At 33.4% G+C, this 25883-nt stretch overlaps 1 protein-coding gene across 7 annotated transcripts; it reads right to left on the bottom strand.

Moving 5' to 3' along the window:
* Nucleotides 1–901: 901 nt before the first annotated feature.
* On the bottom strand, nt 902–21488 carry LOC105227009 (serine/threonine-protein phosphatase 2B catalytic subunit 1). 7 transcript variants are annotated; one of them, XM_049449407.1, is made up of 14 exons: nt 21343–21488; nt 19462–19760; nt 12115–12443; nt 11681–11792; nt 11466–11611; nt 8469–8608; nt 7726–7803; nt 7494–7587; nt 7190–7315; nt 7006–7087; nt 4188–4265; nt 1770–1857; nt 1567–1664; nt 902–1484 (listed from the first exon to the last, which is right to left on the bottom strand). In XM_049449407.1, the coding sequence occupies exons 2-14, from the start codon at nt 19598–19600 to the stop codon at nt 1222–1224; spliced, it is 1773 nt and encodes a 590-aa protein (XP_049305364.1). In that variant the 5' UTR covers nt 19601–19760; nt 21343–21488; the 3' UTR covers nt 902–1221. The 7 variants fall into 7 exon arrangements, with proteins under 7 accessions (XP_049305364.1, XP_049305368.1, XP_049305366.1 ...); XM_049449411.1 differs by having other exon boundaries at nt 21391–21486; XM_049449409.1 differs by having other exon boundaries at nt 21359–21478.
* Between the last annotated feature and the right edge of the window lie 4395 nt (nt 21489–25883).

The raw sequence follows: 25883 nt of genomic DNA, 5'->3' as shown, positions 1-25883 counted from the left end.
AGATTGATATCTAAATTATATACTTACATATATTAACGGGCAGACTAGTACGGCTAAAACGTCTCCGCTCGTAATAGCAACTATCAACGATATTTTATTGTTTGTAAAAACACGCGACCACACACGATTTTAGCACGTGCGAGATATATGTATATCTCCTACTTCTTATCATACATTGGACGCATGTTACTGTTAACTGTACTACTATAACGTTAGCATTTTAATCTAAGGCAAATATACGGTTAAAAACACCGCCTATAAAAGAATTAAGCAAGTTTACCAACATTTATGCTATTTACATATGTTTTCGGGACTTAAGAGTAATTAAACCTTTAAGTATTATTTGCGCTTTTTAGGACGCTGTTCATTTGATGTCTCAAACTTTCACTTTCAAATTTTTTTTAGTTCAAATTAAGCAATCCAATCCATTTTATTTGAGATTTTCAAATTAATTTTTACTGCTAACTGCAGACATGACAAATATTTAAACTTGTTTAATATGCCTTTTATCTGGAAGACGTGTGAATTACGCACGCGGGAATACGAGTATATCAACTCCTGAGTGGTTGTTGCTTTCTTAGTTATGGTTTATGCTAGTTTTGTTGTTGTTGTTGTTAAAAATTAAAAAATAAAGAACCATGTCAGACTTAAATATTGACGAACCTGGTTGAAGATAAATAAAAACAATACGGTAAAAAATTCGAAGAATGCCGAAAAAAGAAAAAACACTGCAAAAATTGAAAGCGTTGAGCGCACTACTAACGCTTGTCGGATAGTAAATTTGCTTCTCAATTCTCCATATACTGTTCACAACACTCAACAAATATTAAACTCTCGAGTGTTTTTTGAATAGGTCCATAACACTGTGTTTGTTGTTGTAAATAAAAACAAAAAATCTTTAATTTTAATTTTCTAAGTACATTTTAACCTCAAAATCAATATGAATTATTTATTTATAACAAATGAGTGTAACAACTAACAAAGTATACTCCATCAAGTATCTCATACAGCATAAATTATTTTAGCGCTAACTGTAAACGATTTCCTATTTTAGCAAAATAACAAAAGTGTAAATTTTTTCTAAGCAAAATTAACTAAAATTGATGTTATTCAAATATTTTATGTAAAAATCGAATGCAGAAATAAATAAGAATGAGCATTTAATATTTAAGGCATATAGAAAACTAAATGATAGTTAGAAAACCTATAAACTACAGTCTATTAAAATTTGCTAGCCGTTGAGCTGGTGGAGCGCACCGTCGCCGGTTTCACAACCTTTTTGCCAAGGTTAATGTCGGCACTTTTATTGCTCGTGCCATTATTATTACTGCTATTGTGAATTGTTGTATCGTTGTTGTTGTTAGTATTGTTGCCACCGCCCACCATTAATGGACGCCGGGGCGGCATACGCTCATTAACCGCATCCAGACCCTTGGCCTCGGCAAACGAAGTGATTTGTTGCGTGGCGCCCAAGGTTTGTATCGCTGAAATTTTGAAAAAAAAAGAAAAAAATATTAGTTAGTCATAATGCAAGTATTCCGAACAATATTATGAATTAATAATCACCGTTACGCAGTGAATCCTTGCCGCCCGAAAGCGCACCCACCGGCAAAGCGCCAGTCGGCGTAAGACCCTTCAGCGCCAGTACCGACTCCGATTCCTCTCTAATTCAGTGAGATAAATTAAAAACAAATATTAATTAGCGTGTAAGTGTGAATGCATGTTTGCAATTGCTGTTCTTTGATAAACACTGCACTGAAGTCACTCACCTCAGCACCGAGAAGACGCGAGACATTTTGCCAATGGCTCTGATCTTGTTTCGTATGATCTCTTTGCGCAGCGCCGACACGCCAGAAACTGTGAAAGAACAAAGAAACAGTGGAAATAATCATTATTTAGCGTTAATTGATTGAATTTCAATTTAAGCCAAGCGCTTTAGCGTCGCTCGAAGTCAGCCGTTTAAGCACTTTGAAAGAGATAACGTAGCTTTGCAATTATTTCGGAATGTTGGCGAATTTGTACAGGCAGACATATATAAAGACAGGTGTATATAAATAAATATTTGTATATGTATGTATATTCAGAAAGTGTAAGCCAAATTGGAAACTTTTTTTGTGCCTCGCTATTTGCACACGTGTGCTGAAACCAGCTGTACAAGCTCTATTTACTGGAATTGTGGAACTTTACTAACATTTTTCCAGCGTCAATTAAATAAATGCATGTTCGTATATACTAATTAACTGGAATTTGAGAAAAAGTGTGTTATCGGTAGGCAATATTTTTTCGGAAAGAAGTATAGTTCTTGAAAACCCTTCATACTGATTTTTATTATCAGGAAAATTTTTATAAATTTATTCGAAATTATTTTAATAATAGTTAGTAATTCTCCGAATAGAAAATCAAATTTGTTTTACCCGATCTGTGACAAATGTCACTTCAAAACAATCATTCATGTTGAGTATATGTTTGTCATAAAGTGCATTCGGCGATTTTTACGATGAGTGAAATTGTTCAACAGAGATCCATTAAATTTTCTGTGAGGCATCAAATTTCTGGTGCCGAAATGTTTAAAATGTTAAAAAAGATTTTCAGTGATCATTGTTTGTCGCGATTAAGTATTTTTGATTGGTACAAATCATTCAAAGAGGGTCGAAAACGCGTTGGTGACGAAACACGACTAGAATGGCCATCAACATCAACTGACGAACAACACGTCATTAAAATAAAGGAATTGGTGCTTGAGAATCGACGATGAATAGTCAGAGATCTTACTGACATCGTTCGAATATCGGAAACAACAGTTAAAATCATTTTGATAGATTGAAAGATTGTTTCCAAAATCACTAAATTTTTTCGAAAAACAGCGTCGTGTTAACGTCTGTGAAACAATGCTTTCCGATTATCAGGATGTCATAAAACTTATTATTAACTGGCGATGAGTCTTGATTCTAGGCTTCACCACAGAAACAGACAATCAATCGGTGGAATATCGTGGTAGAAATGAGCCGAAGTCGAAAAACCCACGCAAAGCAATTCAAAAATCAAGGTTATGTTGACAGTTTTCTACGATTATCGAGATGTGGTGCACTCAAAATTCCTTCCGCCCGGCTAAACTATCAGCAGGGAATACTATTTGAGTGTTATGCGTCGCTTGCGCAAAGCTATTCTGGCCGAATTATGGGCCGACAACTATTGGTTTTGCGCCATGTTAATTCCCCATCGTATACTGCATTGATTCTTCGTGAGCTTTTGCCAAATTTTCAAGCAAAATCGTCCCGCAACCACAATATTAGCCGCAGTTTGCTCCGTGTGACTTCTAGTTATTGAGCAAACGCAAAAGACTGCTCCGGAAACGAGTTTAACAACTGTTTCAAGGATTGGTAAAAAGGTTTGCACAACTGTCTTGGTGGCCAAGGGGGATTAGTTTGAGGGAGAGCACATAGATGTTGAAGAATAAATTAAGAATTTTAAAATTATGAACAAAATCTTACTATTTTTTGCTCAAACTCTACATAGCATGGCCATAGCCACCATCAATATAGCAATAAGTTGAAATAAAATTGCCAGGAAATTATTGAACTAATTGTTTTTAAGTTTATTAAATTTTTTATTTTTGAGAAACAATTATGTATATACATTCTGTTTAAGATATGTATATAATGTATGTAATGGTTCGATATAGGCGGTTTCAACAAATGGGCAATATGTGCAAAATTTCAGATCGATATCTCAAAAACTAAAGGACTATTCTGTGTATGTGTATATAATCAGAAGAACATATCCATATATGTATGTATGTATAGTATAAAGTTTATATAAAAATGTGTTTATTTAAAAAAATTTTACCAGATTATGAGTTTCGGTTGTATAATTTTCTATGCAAATAATTTAAGGAAAATCAACGTCTTATAGATTGAATCCATATCTAATAAAAAGCTCAGTTTGATGCTAACTAAAATAGCACTACGATTACCGAATCTACTTCATACATTCATATATCTACGACACTAAAAACATACAACAGATATTTAAAGCAGCAACAATTTTGTATTTCTACAGCCCAAGCGCACTATAAACTACTTGAGGCATTATTTCAAGCGATAAACTGGACAAACATCTACATTTTAGACACTACGAGGCATATTTATTGCTTTTGCAAACAGAAAAGCGCGATTCGGGGGGCTTACCTGGTTTCGACGCCGCTGGTGGCGTTGCATTGTTCGTGTTCGTGTTCATTGGTAAAAGAACGATTTTCTTGCGCAGCTCTTTGATTTCATAGATTTTTATGTATATGTATATGTAGAAAAAACAAAATAGATACGCATGCACACCACAAATATACAAGTATATAGTATAATTATAAAATAATGAGAAATCGTAAAAAATAAAGAGATTCATATTAGAAAATTAGCGTGTTTCTTTTTTAACTTTTATTCTAACAGTACATTGTTGTTGTACAATTTGTAAATAAATGCATAATTTCTACAAAGTTTTACTTAGTTAGCTACAACTACAAATGCATTGTTTGCCCACAACATAGATTTCTACGCGCAGAGATATTCAACTCACTATACTATCTTGGATAGAACAAACTTGAGTTGCTGGAGGATTTGACGTTTGATTTATCACCTTAGAAGTATGTGATTGTGTATATAGGCACATGACTTATTTAAATAAATAAATATTATAAAGTTATTATGAAGATTATATAATATATACTGCTATAAGGCACTCGCATGAAGTGGGGATTTTAAGCACGCTTTTATATTTTATGACATGTCAACCATTCTTAGCAACAGATCACATTGTCACATTAGGTTTAAAGTACTTTTATGAAGGTATATTGTATTGTGTCTATAACTAACATGTATTCGTGCGGTTCTTTTCTTTGTAAATATGAACGTTTATTTAAGAAAAACATGCACAATGGTATCAATGAAAGTACTGTGCATTTGAAGCTATAACATTTTCCCATCTTTTTGGCAATTTATGGATACTGTCACAAAAAAGCCAATTTTTGATACCCAATTTTGCAGTGAACCGTGTTCGAGCGAAGGCATTCTGTATCGACCAAAACAAAATTTAGTCGAAATGGTCAAATACTAGGCTAGAAGGCCAAATAGTTTCAAGCTGGTATAAGCCGGTCTAAGCCAGCCGTAGGCGACTATTGATTGCTTTAATTTGGTGAGATGTTGTCGGTAACGTTACCAATTAAAAATTGTAATAGGTTTTAGAAGCTCATAATTTATCACGCATTTCTGATCCCACAAAATACATAGCATTACCTTGGCCCCGTGGCCTTTAATTTGGCTGGTTGTCAAGTCTTTACATATGATTTTTTAGAGTTTTTTAGGTTTTAGACTTGCCGTAATGCATTCATATTTCCTCACCAGTCACAATCCGACGCAAAAATAATTAGTTTTAAGACGGTCCAAGGCATGTTCGGAACATTCTTCTTATTCTTTATTGGCGTAGACACCGCTTACGCGGTTATAACCGAGTTTACAACAGCGCGCCATTCGTTCTTCCTTTTCACTGTTTGGCGCCAATTGGAGATTCCAAATGTAGACAGGTCCTTCTCTATCTGATTTTTTCCAACAGAAGGGAGGTCTTCTTCTTCCTCTGCTTCCCCCGGTGGATACTGCGTCAAATACTTTCAAAGCATGGGTATTTTCATCTATTCGGACGATATGGCCTAGCCGCTATCTCGACTCACTGAACTATGTCGATGTTATCGTATATCTCGTGCAGCTCATTGTTCCATCTACTGCGGTATTCGCCGTTGCCAATGCGCATACGACCATACATTTTTCGCAGAACCTTTCTCTCGAAAACATATAACGCAGACTGATCACATGTTGTCATCGCCCATGCCTCTGCATGGTCATGAGTGACTTTTAGTATTTAGGTTTGTTCGTCGAGAGTTTACTTCTTGAGGGTGAGCGAGGATATCTTAGAGGATGGATCCATTTGTAGAAGTTCAAACAAGTGAGGAAATTTCTCTGACCGCCATTCAGTTGGAAGTGGTCAAAAACGATTATTTTACATATGGCTCAAGCAGCCCACGGCTTCCAGTCTTAGACAAAGTATCCGCTGAGTATCCAAAAAACATTCAAAAAAGCGAAACAACCCTCTCCAGGGTTGTACGCTGTGTTTGGGAACCGCCATGTAAAAAAAACACCCCAATGAAAAGAATAAAACAGCCTCAGATGAGACACCCCTTTTTTGATGTTCGGAATATTATAACAATAAAATAATAATTAAGTTACGCCATCTCATGGCAAACCGCACGAATAGACCAATTCGTTATAGACCCAAAAACTACAAAACTTATATAAGATATTCAACGTATAACTAAATTTCTGCCGCATGAGATCAGAGAGAGAATATCATTACATCAGTACATTTAATATATGTATTCGGATAAGGGATATCGGAATCAGCCCATTTTTATACTGTACTTCGAAGGAAGGAAAGTGGTCGACATTAAGCAATCGGCCAGCTAGTTAAATGGCGTGTTTGTAGGACTTGTTGAATGACTAGGATTGACCTAGAAGTGAGTATGATTATACTTTGTTGAAACTAGAAAAAGTTTGAAGATTTTAAGTAAGTTCGTCCTGGTTAGGAATGTTGGTCCTAATTCTAACAATGAACTCTTTTAGTAATCACCAAACATACAATCAACATGTAAGGAGGCCTTTATTCCTAAGTATTAACATATAATTCAAACAGTTTTCAAGGAAAAGCTTTCTAAATGTGCGAGCAAATAAATCATAATTACATAATACTATATATCAAGCGTGCTTAAAATACCCTTTCAATAATTACTTGTTAAACACTATACGAAGTTATATTTACAACAATAACTACGAAGTATTCATTACAACAAAGGATTTCAAAACACTCATTTTCTATCCACCCTTTTTAATGGTTTAAACTTTTGTGTTCCGCCTCTCAAGTTTCTCAATCGATTTAAAAAATCTATGATTTTTAATGTTTTTTTACCTTCTTCCAACGCATCGTCCGGGCCGGACACCAGTTCGTCATCCGAACAAATATTGAGAATATTCATCAGCATCTCGGTGACCTACGAAAAAACATATTTTTCTAAAATTGCTTCTAATGCTAGATGCATGCAATTTTCGCTCTCAAATGCAATAAATATTTATAATTACGGGCACTTAATTACCTTCTCACCCACAAACGGCAATGACCACGTGAATACATCCATGAAATTTGGCAGCCAATATGGATGTGGCGAACAATTAAATTGTCGGATATTCATAACGTTGTTCTCATACTTGAGTACAGCTGCCTTTTGTCAAGTGACATTTATGTTTTGCGGTGGTTGAAGCAGCGCCAAAATAAACCAAGAGCATAACAAAATATTAAATGCAATAAATGCCATCAAATCGGGTAATGAGCACAGAGAGCACACAAATTTATGATCACAAAAATGGCATCAAAATGTGAGCATAATGTGAGGCAAATACCTTGTTGTTGTAGACGTCCAAATAATTGGGCGCTGAGAAGATGGTGATCAGCGAAGGAAACCCGGTCGCCTGATTTTTGCGGTACATGCGGTAGCTGGTGTGTGCAAAAGGGTGTAAAATTGAAAAATAAAATAAAAATATTAGCAGTTTATTAATATTCATTTTAAATGTGTAGTTTTAATTTGATTTTTGATTTCATAAACATTACAAAATTGTTTGTAAATTCACTCACCCTGCATCTTGCGCTTCATGGGCACGTACTATTGACAGCAAATTATTTTTTTGCAGAAATTCACAACAGGCACCATAACTAAAAATGTAATGAAAATGTAAAAAAAAAAGTGTAAATCATTTTCGTAAATTTCAAGTATTAAAAATTATCATGGATATGTGAAAATCAGATTTCAAATCCATGTAGTATATCTAAGTCCTTACTATCTGCTACAAATTGTGCGATCTTCTCCATATATCTTCAATGTCAGTCCTGTTGTTTTTTTTTACAAGTTTTGTTCCGACTGCGAAACTCTAAGGGGTTTTACGAGAAACTTTTTCGTGACAGAAATATTATTCCATGTTTACGATTCCCTTGAGCAGCGAAAAATGTTGGAAATCACTTTTATGAATCGAGCCCAATCCTACGTACTTCTAACCATTAATCTGTATGAGTACTAACTTCGATACTTCTCTGAAAGTTTCTGGCATTTTTTCTTTTACATTGTGTCATCTCAAAAAATCAGCAGTTACTTGCATTCTCCCCACATTTTCTTTATAAAAAACATGACTTTCAAACAAGAATTATTACAACAATGCATCTGGGAGTAGTTTTGTCATAATTATGGAAATAAAGCGCAAGCTCCTTTAATTATCAAGAACCCTACTAACTGACTTTCTTCCGTTACTAAGAAAGATATCACACTTACAAGGAACTGAAAAGAATACGCATATATTTATTGTAAGTAAACTTTTTAAACTCACCTGAAAAAGTAGGAACAACCTCGCACCGAATTATGAGAAAAAAAGTCACTGTTTTTTTCATTGCCAAAATCTTCTAGTGGATCAGACCAAAGCAGGTCACACATTGGCCCAAAAGCAGGAGGTTCCCTAAATCTGTTCAACTAAAGAAAACATATGTATTTACCTTGAATTGATACGAATGTTAAAATATTAATAAAAAGTAGTATATATAATGAACATTTAAAAGATCGTATTACTTAGTTTCACGAAGACAGTTTTTCTTTATTACGGGCTAAAAATATGTTTTATAGGACAGAATATGACATAAATAATATGATTATTTCATATGACCTTTATTAACCGACAAAAATACATATGGTATTCAAGCCTAAGTAAGACCTAGCAATGTCTTTATACAGTCCTTCATTTTCGTTTCTTTTCTGCTTGCAAGTTATTCATTTTGCAACGAACAGGTAAGCTCAGAACATAATAAGTATATTGAAATCTGTTTTGTGATACGATCCCGATATTTTGGGAGAACAGCCTCTCAGTGTGGCTCTGAAGAGACTAATTTCTTGTATTTCGTAACCCTCGCTGAACACTTAAGGAGATATTTCTACTCTAGAATTTTGAAAAATTCGATTTTTTTTCATATATTTAAAGTTTAGACCCTTAAGAACATATCTCTCAAAGGATTTTTAGAAATTAAAATTATTTTAAGAGCTACAGTTACTTTAGTGACGCAGTACCTAGCCCGGTAGGTAGGTAGACTCACTTTTTAAACGCGTTTTTCTCGAAACTACTTTTTTCCACACGGTACCGGCATTATCTCAAGTTCTATACAACCGATTTCCTTGAAATTTTTTGTGTACCTTCTTTATATAATCCTTTATCTTTATATAGAGTGGGCCATATAAAATTTTAAATTTCGAAGATAGGGCGTAAACGATTGAGTGTTGCGTTTGCTGTATGGCACGTAGCGCCGTCCTACTGGAACCAAATGTTGTTTAAGTCTTCCTCTTTAATTTGCTTGAAGAAAAATTCGGTTAACATTGCGGTTTTGGTTAGGGTTCCTTCTTCATTTTCGAAGAAAAATGGGCCGATGATTCCACCAGACCAAAATCCGCACCATACAGTGATTCGTGCTGGGTGCATTGGCTTCTCGACGATTACGTGCGGGTTTTCTGTACCCCAAATGCAACAATTCTGCTTGTTAATGTAACCATCGAGGTGGAAATGAGCCTCGTCCGAAATGATGATTTTTCGGTAAAATTGACCATCTTCTGCCCAATCAGCGAACTGTAAATTTCCCATTTCGTAAATTTTAAACTTTTTACTGAATACCTGTCACTTTCCGAATGGTATTTGAGGTTTCCAATGTCGAAATATAGATAATTCATATTTAAAACGTTAGATGGCCCACCCGTTATAATCCTTAATCCTTTGTTTTTAATATTAAAAAAAAATTCTGGAATTTCAAAAAAAAGCGTAAAAAATGATTTTTATACTCTTGCAACATGTTGCTGGAGAGTATAATAGTTTTGTTCATGCTCAAAATGATAAGAAATGTTGAAATCAGGAGACTGTCTGTCTGTCTGTGCAAACTTTAACATGAGTAAAAATTGATATATCTTGATGAAACTAGGTATGAGCGTTCCTTAACACTCAAGTACGTAGATGAGCATAATCGGACCACTGCCACGCCTACAAAATGCCATTAACTACATTAACTAAACTAAGTTAACCGTACAACGATAAATCAACAACTAAATACGCCAGAGAGAAATTTACCTTCGAGATGGTATGAAAATGCTTTATGGAAGCCGAGGAAAAAATTGAACGAGCCGAGAAAAAATTGATTGAACGTCCATTTTGGGAGAAAATACCTAGGGCGGGTTTCAACCAATATCAGTGAAATCGGTTGTGGTATGCTTATTCCAAAATTGAACTTTCACTTTCCTGTGTACAAATCAAGACGGTATAAAACTTTTCACGAGTAATGCCTTTGTAGTACATACATATATGTATATTTCATAAATGGAACAGAAACTGTTCAATCCCTTAGATACCCAATATGTAGACCGCTGAGCCATTAGTTGCTTTTTTACCTAAAAAATCGGTCAATTTGTGAGATATATAAATGAAATTCTGAGAAAATCCTTTCCTTATGGTGTATGTATGTGAGCTACAAATGGATTGAATCGGATTAATACTTCCCTTACCCCCATATACCTAATATAAAGATTTTCGAACTTCCAGGTGACGCTATCTCAATAAAATAGAGAGTGTGTTTTTCTTATAACGGCTTTATGCATAGAATGAATAAAATCGGGTGAAAAATCGTCATAGACCCCGTATAACTAACAAGGTTTATGTACCTAAAATGTTTACCCTTATTATTAATCCTTGCAAGTTGCAAGAGTATAAAATGTTCGCTTACAGTCGAACTTAGCCCTTCCTTACTTGTTGATAATTGCCTTTAAATCAAAAATACTTTTTTAAGATTCTATAAAAGTTAAGTTTGTTCGAAATATTTATAAAAGTCGTGACGCTGCTGGTAATTAAGTTTGATATAAAAGCAATAAATGGATACTAGAAACGAGTTTACATGTAGACAGCCATAGGTATATGTAAACATATATGTATGTAGTAGATATATTAAGTCAAACATTGTGATTATACGAGGTTAATTATTGCTCGGCGCGTGGTGTCATTTTATTGTTATTATAAACATTCATAAAACTACTTAAAATTTTCGTAATTAAAAAGACAGCTTATTTAATATATGAATATACATATAATATGCATAATCGCACACATACATAAATACAAATGGTCTTCAGTTTTGTGGAGAAGGCAGATGATTTTTCATGACTGCTTGCCAAACAAATAAATATTAAAACGAATTATCTTGTATTTGCTTATTAAAAAAGTACACACACTTCTACATACACATACATACATACATATGGCAACATAATAAAATGAAATAGTGCAAAATTCTTTTAGCCGAAATACCTTTTTTATATCGTCTAGAGTGAAAATTTCTGGCGATAGTCCACCATGAATGCAAAGGAACTGTTGATTTAGCAGCGCCGCCAGTGGCAGACAGTCGAACGCGTCCATGCAGGCCTCATAAACATCTTCCGAATATTTAATTTTGCCTTCAATTTATAACAGCAGAGATTAGTAAATAACAACAAATTATATTATGACATAAATATTGTCCGTACATTCTTGCTTAAATGTGAAATATTCTGTAAGGTGACGGCACTCATGATTGCCGCGCAGCAGAAAGAGGGTCGTCGGATAGCATATCTTCAAGGCCCATAAGTAAAGCACACACTGTAGAGATAGATGGTGGGAAGAGTTTATAGAGGACATATGCGAAAACTTGTTAAAATTAGTCGCGAAAACAAACATTTTCGAACATAAAATATATTTAATGAAGAAATTGATTGAAGATGCATGTACAATGTTCAAGGTTTATTTAAAATATCACAATTTTTTTATTTTCAAAAAAATGTATTCGTAATATATATCGAAAATAAGAGGTGAGAAGTCAGCTTTTTATGATTCTCCTTTGTGTCAAATTACAAAATACCTTTTTTTGCTTCAAATAAACCTTGTGAGCACATACTAATATTCAGTGCACTAGTCTACCAACCTCAATGCTGAAATAACCCCGATCGACATAATCGCCCAGAAAGAGATACCTCGTCGAAGCTGGTGGGCCGCCAACTTCGAATAGTTTGACGAGATCAAAAAACTGGCCGTGTATGTCTCCGCAAACCGTTACCGGCGCTTCTACATCAATCATATTTTTCTCAGCCCGCAATAGGGCCGCGCCCTCATTGATGATGCGCAGCGCAGGAGCCTCCTCCATACGTCCTTCTTGCAAGAAATACGCACGCATGGCATCGAAATTCGGCTTCCCCGTTTTGGCATCGTACACCTCGTCCATGGTGAGTTTGTGGGCGGGCGGAAGAGGCACATCTGAAAGGTAATAAAATAAACGAATAAATAAATAAGATTTTATATATAAATACATTATATAGTATATAAGTATGTGTGAATATGAACAAAAAGGGGCAAAATATTAAATAATAAAACATTTAAATAAAAGTTCTTAAACGAAGAAATTATATTATCTGTATGTACTAGAAAAATGTTCCCAACAGCTCAGTAATCACATTAATATATACTTCAATACTTACTGAGAAACAAAAATTCATGTAAACAATTACATATAATTACTACTAATAGTAACTATGCCTTAATGGAGACGAATAGTTGCTTTAACAACGGTTTTTACGATGCTTTAATAGTGAGCACGTGCTTAAAGCTATCAATACGAGCTTATCTCATGTGGTAGTTAGACGCTACAAATAGTAATAGTATAGTAGTGAGAATTTCGAGTTTCATGAAACACTTATAATTTGCATAAAAAATAATATTAATGCTAAAGGGAAAAGTTTCACACGAAGCAATTTGTATCTCGGTAGAAGCAATATAGATATATACCTACAGTGGCAACTGATTGAACACATGGATGATATGACGGCTTTCTCAAACGAGATAATAGCGTTTCATCAAGATTAAAAAAAAATTCAAGGCTTTTAATACAAATCGTTATTATTACTAAGCCTCCTTAGCCAATACAAACATGCCGATGCTTAAGCCAATTTCAACACACTTATTGAAGCCTCGTCTGAACTAGTCTTTCGTTTTTTCAGCTCATTTTTGTAGCGCCATTCACATGAATGAAGCTTTTGATGAATGTAGAGTCCTTAGCGACGTTGCCTGGCACTCTTTTGTGGCCTCTAATCGACGTTGTTTTTGCAAAAGATTCAGGTCTTTTCGTACGTTTCTAACATTAAGACGCTTTATATTCAAAATGATTACCAAAATATGTTGAGTCGATCCATAGGAGATGTTAAGAGCTAGCCGGCTATCTAATGCCAATACGACGATGTTTTCGATGACTTCACGATCTTCACTGGATGCTTTTTTGCTCAAATACTTGTGTTTGTGTTAAAAAATAGATTAACTAAAACATGATTCCGTAGCCGTGATTCCGATGGCAACACAAAACAAAAAGTCGTTGTTCCATTCCATGATAAAACTCGCCATATAAACTTTTAGTATCGTAAACAAACGGCTGCCAAATAAATACTAATTGACATATGGTGATAAAACTTCACAGTAAAATAAATTAACACTAAAGGAATTTTTTGGACGAGGTGTACGAGTTAAAAAAAATGTAACACTATACTCGTAGGACCTGCTCGAGTCAAATGTGTACTCTTGAAATATCAGCTTATAATTAGTTTGTAGTCTAATACTTTTTAATACGCTTTTTTATCATCAACTTTGAGTAATTCCTAATTTTAATTCGAAAGATGAATATGATAGATTATTTTGCATAAATTTGATTGAATTTAATATCTACGATGAATGTGGATTTGGAAGTTACGTATACCTCACGTATTACCTTATCGTCCATCATTGGATTTACAATTCCTTGATTCTATGCTAAATATGAGCGTGATCTGTCAACCAGATTGTTTACAGCAGCTTCATAAGTCGGTACACCTCAGTAGTGTTTTTGTGGTTGTTATAATAGATAAAAATATCCAACGAAAATTTTGTCTCAAATTTTGTACTTCTAACCAAATTTCGTGTGGGTAATCGTTGCGAATGTTAGTAACGACTTACGGTGATTTCGAATCACGAGCCTGCGAGTGGTACAAAGTCTTCAAAAAGGTTCGAGAGAGATCGTTGAAGACTTATCTCGTTCTGGACGACCTTCGACCTCATCCACTGATGAAAATATAAAAAAGTTAAAAATATGGCGCTTGAAAATCGTCAGATAAATGACAGAGAAATGGCAAGGGAGCTCGACATCTCTCGCGTATTCGTTTGAACAATTTTGATGAATATTTTGGATATAAAACATGTACTTGCTCGACTCACCCCGATAAAGCTGAAGCTATTTCAAAAGGAGTGCCGTAAGCAGATCTCTTTGGATATGCTTGATTATGCGAATTCCGACCTCACATTCATGGAAAACAATATAAGTAACTGCTGATGAGACAATAGTTTATGAGTTTGATATGCAAACAGTCCTCAGAAAGGAACCGGTTTTCAGGGAATCGAAGGGGTAAAACAAAAATCGCTGAAGGAGCTAAAGACTATACCAAAAAGTGCTCTTCAAAAGTGTTTCGAAAACTAGAAAAATCGTTGGTATAAATGTATTACATATATCTAGTAGAAATTATTTTGAAGGCAACAAAATAAATATTGATGAATAATTAAATATTTTGCGCTTTATTTACTTTTTTGAAACTATTTATATTATTTATTTATTGTCAAATTTAAGTATACAAAAGTGTAATCAACCAATGATTAATTAATTTTCTTGTCTACTATTTATATTAAATAAATTTGAAAGTAAAAAATTTTCTTGAGACAATAAATGTTCAATGTGCTTTGCTTAAGGGGCTATACCAGTGTGACACTTTCAAAAAAAAATATTTTTTTTTTTGCTTTTTCGATAGTTTATATTTCCAAAAATATCCTGTGAAAACGGCAAGGCTGCGTTCTATCAAAAAATCTTAAAATATAACTGAAAATATGCATACCTTATTATGTCCTAAGAACTTCGAAACATTCGTACTTTCTTTTAAAAAATATTTACGAAAATCGCCTAATTTTTCATGGGTTACACTGGCATAGTCCCTTAACGAGCGAATTAAGTGTAAAAAAATTTGCTAAGTAAATGATTCATGGCTTTTCGGTTTCTTACATCAATATCACTAGTAATCTCTAAATTTTCGTCTGCGTAAAAAGATATCTCAATATCATTAATTAAGAAAGTGGCCATTTTTCCCAGACTTTCAACGATTTGTGCGATGTTATGACCGAATGACATAGTTCGAATCAAAATTTCTCACAAATCAATATTGTAGAATTTTTTCCGCAATCCAAAATTAATACGTAAATATATAATTTATAATGACCAATAAGAATTAGTTAGTAGCCGACCTTTTTCACAGAGCTATACTTCTTCCTTTATGGCTTTGCACAGAAGTACACCGATATGTATAAAAGACTATTTGTTATTACAAGTGAGCAAAGACATTCCCAGCATATCAAGAATAGGAGACATAATTTGCTTAAAAATCATCAACCACTTGTCATTCCGACGTGACAGTTTTGTCATTTCAAGAAAAATGGTGTGCATCCGGCTAACACTATCTAGATACCCATCATACTAATGAACTGTCATATAACAAACGCCAAATGGTCCCCCTATGTTTTAGGGGGAAAAACAAACAAATTTGCAAATATGTATGTGCATAGATGTGTGTGTAAGCTAATTCAAAGCGATGTTATTAGTTAGTTACATGCGGAAAATCATGTAAAAATTCGCATTCATTTGACCGTCAAGTATGTGTGCACACATTCTGTGCGCCAAAAATATTTAATGCCTCCTTGCAAACGATTTAATTGCCAGAATTGATGCTAAATACCAAGAGTGAGAATGTTAAAAGTCGACAAAGCGGAAAACTATAGCTTGTACAACACGCTCGCATACGAAAATATTCTTTGATTTTCATTTTTAATTTTTACAAACATATGGCGCAGAATTTTTTACTTTTTTTTTGCATTTTTGCTTTTGTTTTTTAATTTAGCCGGCGGCATTAGCTTTAGTATTAACTGTAAACAATGAAATTGTGCCAAACAAAAGTTCAAATACAATACTTAATAATAGCAAAACAAGTAAATCAGGAGAATATGTTACACCTTTGTTGTTATTTTCACTCTGCTATTTTTGCACAATGGTTACTCGCATGAGCACACGCGTACATACACACAAATACAAATACGAATATGTATACATGTATGTATGAGTGTATAGACTATTTGGATATGCTGCTGTTATTGTTATTGTCTGCTGTCACTGATTGTTTGCAATTTGTTTTTGTTGTCTACTGGTACTCGTGTGCAAGTGCCAAGATTCATTCAAGAAAACGCCTGAGCTTATAGCCCCCCGCGATCTCATGCGGTTCGTTTACGTCGGCGACCAACCCCTGTGCATCTCTGATCCCATAAACAATAAGTTTTGTGTACATACAAACTTGCACATACATAAACACAATGGCAACATAGATATTAATCAATCACAGCGGTTCGTTAATTTTATGTGTTTAATACTCAGTTTCATTGCACTTGCTTTATAGATATTTATAGATACTAAACATGGCATACACACTTACACATATGTTAACAGCGTGGATTTCGATTTTTGAATACTTTATTCAATTCGATGTGAGAATATGCTTCATTTAATTACCAGCTACGTCCCTTGAATAGAATGTCTGAACATAAATATAATACGACTGAATCTGAATCAAACTGAAAGACTAATAATAAAATATATTTTCACATATTTTCATTCACACCTTCATTATCGCCTTTAAAATAAAGGTAAATTTTATGATTTTTACGACTCAACCGTGCCGGACCGAACCGTCATTCGCTATATTGTAGGACTGTTTCGAGATCATGTTTATAATCCCACGTCTAGTTAGGAGTAATGATGCGTTTGATGAATGTAAGGCTCTTAGGTTCGTTGCCCAGTATCTCTTTTGCGATCTTTACTGAACGTCGTTTCTGCCAAAGATTCAGATTTTTTGGTACAAGTCAATAGTCATTACCATATTTCCTACCCAAGACACTAATCAAAATGTGTTGAGTCTGTCCATAAGAGATGTTGAGATCCTTTCCGACATATATACATATGTGTCTCTTTGATGCCAACTTGTCGCGTCCTGAATAAACAATTGTCAAACACACACTAATTGAAAAATGGAGATCACACTTCACAGGAACATAGAAAAAAGTTGTACCAATATACGAAAATATCTTCATCGATTCGGTTTGTGCGCGACATAATAGACCAGTGGTGGTCAAATTTAATCATATGTAAGTGTTATTAAAGTTTTCATTGCTGAAGGTGTTAGAAATCAATTTCTTATCGATTTTCAAGTAATTCCCTTTTTTTCAACAAAAATATATGCATTTTCCTTTACCATCTCTCTAGCATTAAATGAGCGTAAGGTGTTATACCAGTGTAACCCATGCAAAATTAGGTGATTTTCTTCATTTTTTTTAAAAGAAAGTTCTCTATAAAATGTATTGAAGTTCTTTGAAAATAATAAAGTATATTTTTAGCTTAATTTTAAGATTTTTGTTCTATAAAAATATTTAAAACTAACTGAGTTATGTTCTACCTTCGGAGGTGTCAAAAAAAATGTTTCCTCACTGCTGAATGAGTAGCTGAAACAAAAAAATTCAAAAAGAATATAAAAGTTAAAGGTATTTCCTATACAATGACTTACAGTTTTTGAAAATTTTTAAAAATTAACAAAGACATTAGTTCTGAAATATAATGTCGGTGTTTTAAGTAAATTAATACCAAATTGACAATTTTCAACCTAAAAAAGGTAGGTCACTGTATTATAAATATATTCAGTTTCAATTTGGATTCGATCGGTCAATTTCTCATTTAGTTATGATGTCAGCAAATGTCGTTTCGAGAAAAACGCGTTTGAAGTTCCAACTATCGACCTATATACCTGCGAGCGGTCGCTTTTTAGAACGTTGCCATTCAAAAACTATTAAATATGCGACTTTGCCGACTTCAAAAGATATTTTTGAAAATATAAACTATCGAAAAAGTAAAAAAATCGATTTTTTGAAAGTGTCACACTGGTATAGCCCCCCAAGCCATTTCCTTTCTCGTTGCGTATACGTAGCGTCGTCCTTTAAAAAATTTTATTGCAGTGCCCATTTTTACCATTTTTGGTATAATCGTATTTAGTTAGACTTGAAAAATTTATAGGAATCAATTCACATTTTTCGACTCCTAGGAATGCCGTGACGTGTGCGTCACTCCAGAGTTGTGGAGCAACGCTCGTAATTATAATTGTTCAGGACGAAAGTAACAGAAATAGTTTTTCCTCACCTTTTTGTGTACGTATTTTCATGTCGGTCCGAAAATTTTTTTGACAATTTTTAGTATGCGATTCAAAATTCATCTGACAATTATGTGTCTACATATGCAAGGGCACAATACACCTAAGGTCGCGTTGCAATCCTCGTCTATTTATATTATGTGTCCGTGTGTATAGTATGAGTATGTCATAAGGAGTTCAGATATGGAGTGGTCTAAGGACATACCCTCCAAACAACAAAACATTGTCGCGATACCTCACACACACTACACATAGAATATTTTGAAAAGTAATGTTACGTATACGCAGCAGCGGAAGAAAATTAATTAATCAGAACTCAGAAACGAGTGAAGGAATAAAATCGGATGACCAATTCATTTCAGACAATAAATTCCAGCTCACAGATTGCTTAAAAAATTATCAAATAACAAAGAAGAGAGCTAGTTTAAACTGGAACGTCAAGCGTCAAAGAGCTCCCAAGGATCGCCATGTCTATACATTTTTTTATAAAGCTTAGCTTGAAGTTAGCTGAAGATGGAAATGAGTATAATGAATATTATTATGTTTGTTGAAATATTTAACTCACTAAACATAAACTAAATTAAAATAAAGAGAAATATGCAAATTAGAAAAAATCAAAATTGCGCTCATTCTAATGCTTGTTTTACTAGTACGAAGACTGCAAGTAATAAAACTTAACAATATTAAATATATGTCTAGAAGTGATTTTGTTGCTGCCTCAAAAATAATCGTAAAAATCATAAATTCGCACAAAAACCGGTCATCTTTTCGATCAACTTATTCATTGTGTCGTTTTCCTGTTACTTTTGGAACAATTTTTGCATAAAATCGGCGCCTATATTACTATAAGTTGTAAGCTATACTAATAATTTTTTTTAATATAATAAAATAATAAAAAAAAAATAAACAAATTTGCAATATTTGTGTTTAAATTGCTTAATTTTTGCAAAAAAAAAATATTCAATACCCACCGTCAACGATGCGTTCCCTTGTCTTTGTGTATTTGCTTTCTGGAGCAGGTGGCTGTTGCTTTTGTTGTGATTTTTCTGTTGCCGCCTTAGTCGCTGTGACCGCGCTCTTTTTCTTTATAGAATTTCTGGGCGATGACATATTTTTATTTTCAAATTTTGTTTTTGTATACTAAGCTCCACGGCGGAGATTTATTTCTTTTTTGTGTTTTTTTTTTCTTTTTGGCAATTAAATTTTGTTTAATTTTTTTCGCTTGGTATTTTTCTTAAAATTTTCGATTCAGTTTTTGTGTTGGCGTTTTCTAAAATATGAATGTGATGTTATTATTATTGCTTTTATAATTTTTATTCATATATTTTTTTGTATTTTTTTAGAATATTTTTTTTTTAATATTTTTTGAGCATTTACTTTTTAGTATTTTTTTGCATATTTTATTGATTTATTCAACACTTTTGACATAAGAACAGTAGCACATACAAATGCACAGTTATTTATTTATTTATTTCAAATTTCTTGAAAATTAGTGATTTTTTATTATATTATTTTCTTTTATTTTTATATATTTATTTTTTTTTGTTTTTGTTTTGCAAAATTATATCTTTGCTGGTCTTAAATTTAGCATTTGCACACCGTATTTATAAAATTAGACATCTTATATATACATATGTATGGTATATATGCACAAACGAAGGAATATGCGACAAGTCCGTGTAAAAGGAGGGCACCGTTAACGCAGCACGCTAATTGTGTCCCCTATCATTTGCAACCTTTGTGTGGCACATACACCATACATTTATACAAATATGCTATATACATACATATACATATGTGTATATATAATATACTATGTAAGTACGTATGCGAGGGCTTAAGCTAATTAATTCACTAACGACTTTAGCGCGCATATATTTCAGTTTAATTGAATTTTTTCAACACCACCAACACACAGGACACTACGCACACCAACGCATTCTCACACACAAAGTATTATCACATCTAACGGTAATAAATGCAATTTAGTACGGCCTTAACCGAATTGCAATTGACGAATTTCAAATCACTTGTGTAAAATAAACGAAGAGATTTTGGCAAGTGCAAGTCGTATAAACACCCCTACCCTTATACATACATACAAACACTCGTAAATATATATTTTCATAGGCTTTCTTGCGCATAATTTAATTTATGCCCATACAAATGTAAGTGTATTGTAAATAAACGGGGAAAAAAATGTCTACACATGCATACATTTGTACATAAATTCACTGCACAGTGTTGTTGTATTCTTGCTTTTTGATTTGAACTTGAACTGCTCGCCTTCAAAATTTACAACGCGTTGCCAAGATTTCACTCACATTAAAAAAATAAGCAATTTTATAAATAACTTAGCAAATTTTCTGCTTGGAATAAAATTAAACGGCGTTGATGTTGTTGTTATTTAACTGCGATTTTTAGAAAATCGTCTTTTCATTAGTTATTCACATATATTATTATTTTTTCTTCAAACTTGATTTACCAGCACTTTATGCGCTTACCTTTTTTTTATAGATTTTTAGCAACTTTAAAAAATATATTTTTAGAAATGTGTTTTTTAAATATGTTTTAGAAATATGATTTTTAATATTTTTTAGAAATGTGCTTTTTTTATTTTTTTTTGAAATAATTTTTTTTATTAATTTTTAAAATTCTTTTATTAATTTTTTAAATATTTTTTTTAATATTTTTTGAAATATATGTTTTATATTTTTTAAAATACGTTTTTTTAATATTTTTTCAATTTTTATTCTTAATAATTTTTTGAAAATTTTCTTTAAATATTTTTCAGTATGAAAACTTGAAATTTTCTTCAAAAACTTAATTTATTAATTAGCACAAAAGTAAACCGTTAGCAGACACCACTTTTTCACTTTTTGTTCAAAATTCTTCAATACGTTTTAGCGCGCCCGCCACTCGATCTCAGCGTTTAGCGGCTGCCTGTTTCGAAATACGAATTTACGAAATTTTATGCGTATTCCACTTTTCGCGATCGAGCATCGCACATCGACAGATGCTCGGATTTTCGTGAAAGGAAAACGCTGAGCATCTAATATCGCCCTTGACTATGTGAAATAATGATTTTTGTAAATAAAATACATTGAAACATTCGATTTTTCTCACCATACAAAATTGCATATGTTGCTCTCGCTGTGTTCGCTCTCACGCTCGTACGGTTAGCCCGAAATCTGTACGTCTACGTGGGTAGAAATGTTTGCATAAATACTATACCTTGGGTGGGTGTGATCGTTTGTTTGATGAAATTCGTTTTAATTTAATGACGTCGCATAGTGATCCAGTCTCCAGGTTAAATAAACATTTTGTCATGTCTGCAATTGCTTTGGTTGATTAATGGGCAGCGTATGTACTCACATCGTTTATTTTGCTATTATGATTCATTGTAACAAAAAAAGTGTTGTCGGCCATAAAATCGTTGTGATTTTCCAGTGAACTCCAGTACCACATGACTTATCGAAAATGTAGTTAAATTGCCCACGTTTATCTTCCTTTACGAATGTGTAAGTTGACAAAGGTCAAGACAGCAGTTGGGTATAGCCATATTGACCGACCACTTTGACATATTTTTCCCATAAATAACTGTAACCACTTCTATTGAAAGCTGCAAAGGGAATAGTAAATTTTATTTATTTTTCGAACATGCAAACCTGCGAACATCTTCCTACATTTTTGCAGTAAAAACACCTACGAACGTACGAAATTTTAAGACGGACATTTTCAGCCCCAGTAAGTTTTTAAAACTAGAATATTAAATCGAAACGAGTGAATGCCCGAATCTTCAAATGGCCAATCAGAGTCTACTTCTTCCATAATTTCAGATTCTTGTGGTATCTGTAAACCAAGCACCCATTGGTTGACATGACTTGAGCATTGAAATATTTTGTTTCCTACTCAATTTATCAGATTAATGCGTATCTCAGCTTTGCTTTATATAAATTTCGAAATTTAATCACGTCCAAGAGCAATATATATCTAAGATACATAAAAACAGAAACGATCTTGGACTAAAACTTGACCGGACTTGAAGAGCATGCGCCTGCACCTAAGCCATATACTAGTAGTGCTACAAGAAAAAAAAACAAATACTAAGGAAAACTTAGCATTTAAACATATACATAGGTATATACATATGTATATAGTATAGTCTCACATCCGATGGCAGCAGTTTATCACATTGACGGCCAGAAGTTGGTTGTACGCTAAATTATTTTTTTTAGCCTCCTATAATATCATGGACATTCCCAAAGTAAAATAAATAAAAATACAAACAAGACAAAAAAAAATCGAAAAACTATAATTTTTTTCCATATGTATGTATGTATATATAGTATGTATCTTAGTATTTGTTATTAATGAAATTTAAAACATTAAAAGGAAATTTCATGGCTTTCAAAATATACAAGCATACAATAGACCATGGTATATAATTTTTGAAAAAAAAAATCATATTAGGAAGAAACCCATCGGAAACGAAAGATAAAATAACAAACATTTAAGGAAAACATTTTACGAGTATGCGTAGGTCGGTAAACGGAGGGAGAGGGACTATACCCGAGTTAACAACAGCGCGCCAGTCGTTTCTTCTTTTTGCAATGTGACGTCAATTGGAGATTCGGAGAGCAGCCAGGTCCTTCTCTATCTGGTCTTTCCTCTTCCTCTGTTTCCTCCGGGGGGTAATGAAAACTTTCAGAGCTGGAGTGTTTTCGTCCATTTGGACGGCATGACCTAGCCAGCGTAACCACTGTCTTTTAATTCGCTGAACTATATCAATGGCGTCTGATATCTCATACAGCTCATCGTTCCATCGACTACGGTATTCGCCGTTGCCAATTAACAAAGGACCATAAATCTTTCGCAGAATCTTTCTCTCGAAAACTCGCATCGTCGACTCATCAGAGCTTGTCATCGTTCATGCCTCTGCACCATACAGCAGGACGAGAGAAATTGCTCTCTCAATTGTCTACTCAGACCGAAGTAACAACTTTTGGCAATAGTTATTCTGCGTAGCATTTCGAGGCTGGCGTTGTTGTTAGTGTTAATGCTGGTTCCAAGATAGACAAAATTTTCTACGACTTCGAAGTAATGACAGTCAACAGTAATTATGATTATGGGTTAGAATAGTTTATCTCGTTATCGCGATGTTCGGCGAAACTACCAATCCTATAGAAAAAATTAAATGATAATATTGTACCTACAACTTTTGTTCACAGATTTTTTCACATTGCCTTAAAATCTATAGGAAAAATTTAAATAAACAAGTTTTTGGGTTTTAAATTTGTTTCTTTCCATTTTACCAATGGGTTTTATTCTACTACAAATTTATTTTCTTTTTATAAGTTTCAAAGATTTCTGCACTGATCTTAATATGTAATATGTATGCTAAACTAGACAGGGTTCATTTACAGGGAGCAAAAACAACAACGGAAAAATCGCGTATGCAGGAAATGTTCTATGGATCATTCTTTGCTTAATAGGCTATGGCTCTAAAACCATTCCGTCTCCGCGATTTTTAAGGCGAAGTTTTTTAGTGATTCTAAATTTGTTCGTCATACAATCGATTATGCAAATTTTTGAAACTTTGCCTTAACAATCACTAGCTCGAAACCGGTTTCAGACCCGTAGTCCCTTCGGCAAAATTCTTCGGAATGATTCGTATAATATTATATACTTGTATTTTATAGAAAAAAATCGACCCGCTCTAATATATACAAGACAAACTTTTTTATAATATTTTTGATATAGGGGCACCGATTTAATGGATCTACATAGTCCCATGTCAAAATTCAAAATTGATTTGATTTAATATAATATTTTTCCCAAAAAATCGACACTCATTCACCAATTTTTTAGTCAAAGCAAGTCAAACCAATTATAATCATATTTTATGGGCGAGTGAGGAAAGAATATTGTAATGTGCCTTTTAAGTGAGCGCCATTGCAAAAAAAAAATATTATTTCCCCACTCACTAAAGCTCTTACTTATTCATTATAAAATCTTTATTATTAAACAGAACACGGCGGAACATTTTCCACCAGATTGTTGCTCTAATCTGCAATTAGGAACAGGTGCTGAATCATAACCGAATAAACACGAGCAGAAAAGTAAAATCCACATGCTCCCACAGTGAAATAGGCTATCCTACCAGAAAAATTGTCTGCTACGGCTCTGTCTAAAATTTTTATTCATTATATACATATAAGTATGTAATACATATTCATATTCATATTCATAACTCAAAATATATGCGAATGTGTTTGTTGTGAGTGAGTGAGTGTGTAGTGAGCTGTTTATATGTAGCATATTCGTGTATCGGACATTTGTGTTGAAAGGTGAAATGTTTTGTCTTTGACGATAAAATAATAATATGTGACAATGTCACTGCCTCGACTTATTTTTAATAACAACAAATAAATATACAAAATAAATGTTTTTTTTCGAACATTTGATATTTTCTGAAATACACTTTGGCAGCCAATAAGCCATATTGAACAATATAGAAATTGATAGATGCGCGATTTACTTCGCTAAAACCGTTTATCTTCATTTTATTATTATCTGTGTTATATATATTATAAAAAATCTTAAACTAAGTAAAACCGGCTACAAAAATAAATTATTTTCAATATTAAAAGCTGTTCGTCATAAAATCACGTTATACTTCTGAGATACCCGGAACTTTGAGATTATTCTGAACAAGAAAGCAGTTTTCCCATCATCACCACGAAAAAATATAGTTTCTCGAATAGAAACCAACATGGTATGAAGAAGAACATGAATTGATCTGAAGTGGATAGGATCTGTTTTGCAATTTCATATTACTATAACGGTACTACGTTACTGGCTTATAAAAATGCCTGGTACTTCAAATAGATTGTATTTTTTGTTAAGAAGAACCAGTTATTTTACTTAATAGACTAGTTCAGTGCAGACAGTTTAATATTTACATATATCTGCACATATTCGCAAAATCTAACGTCATACATAATATACATATGTATACAAAGGGTGATTTTTTAAGAGCTTGATAACTTTTTTTTTAAAAAAAACGCATAAAATTTGCAAAATCTCATCGGTTCTTTATTTGAAACGTTAGATTGGTTCATGACATTTACTTTTTGAAGATAATTTCATTTAAATGTTGACCGCGGCTGCGTCTTAGGTGGTCCATTCGGAAAGTCCAATTTTGGGCAACTTTTTCGAGCATTTCGGCCGGAATAGCCCGAATTTCTTCGGAAATGTTGTCTTCCAAAGCTGGAATAGTTGCTGGCTTATTTCTGTAGACTTTAGACTTGACGTAGCCCCACAAAAAATAGTCTAAAGGCGTTAAATCGCATGATCTTGGTGGCCAACTTACGGGTCCATTTCTTGAGAT

Source organism: Bactrocera dorsalis, chromosome 2 (assembly GCF_023373825.1).
Source record: "Bactrocera dorsalis isolate Fly_Bdor chromosome 2, ASM2337382v1, whole genome shotgun sequence".
NCBI classification, from domain to species: Eukaryota; Metazoa; Arthropoda; class Insecta; order Diptera; family Tephritidae; genus Bactrocera; species Bactrocera dorsalis.
This window is presented reverse-complemented; position numbering and strand designations above follow the sequence as displayed.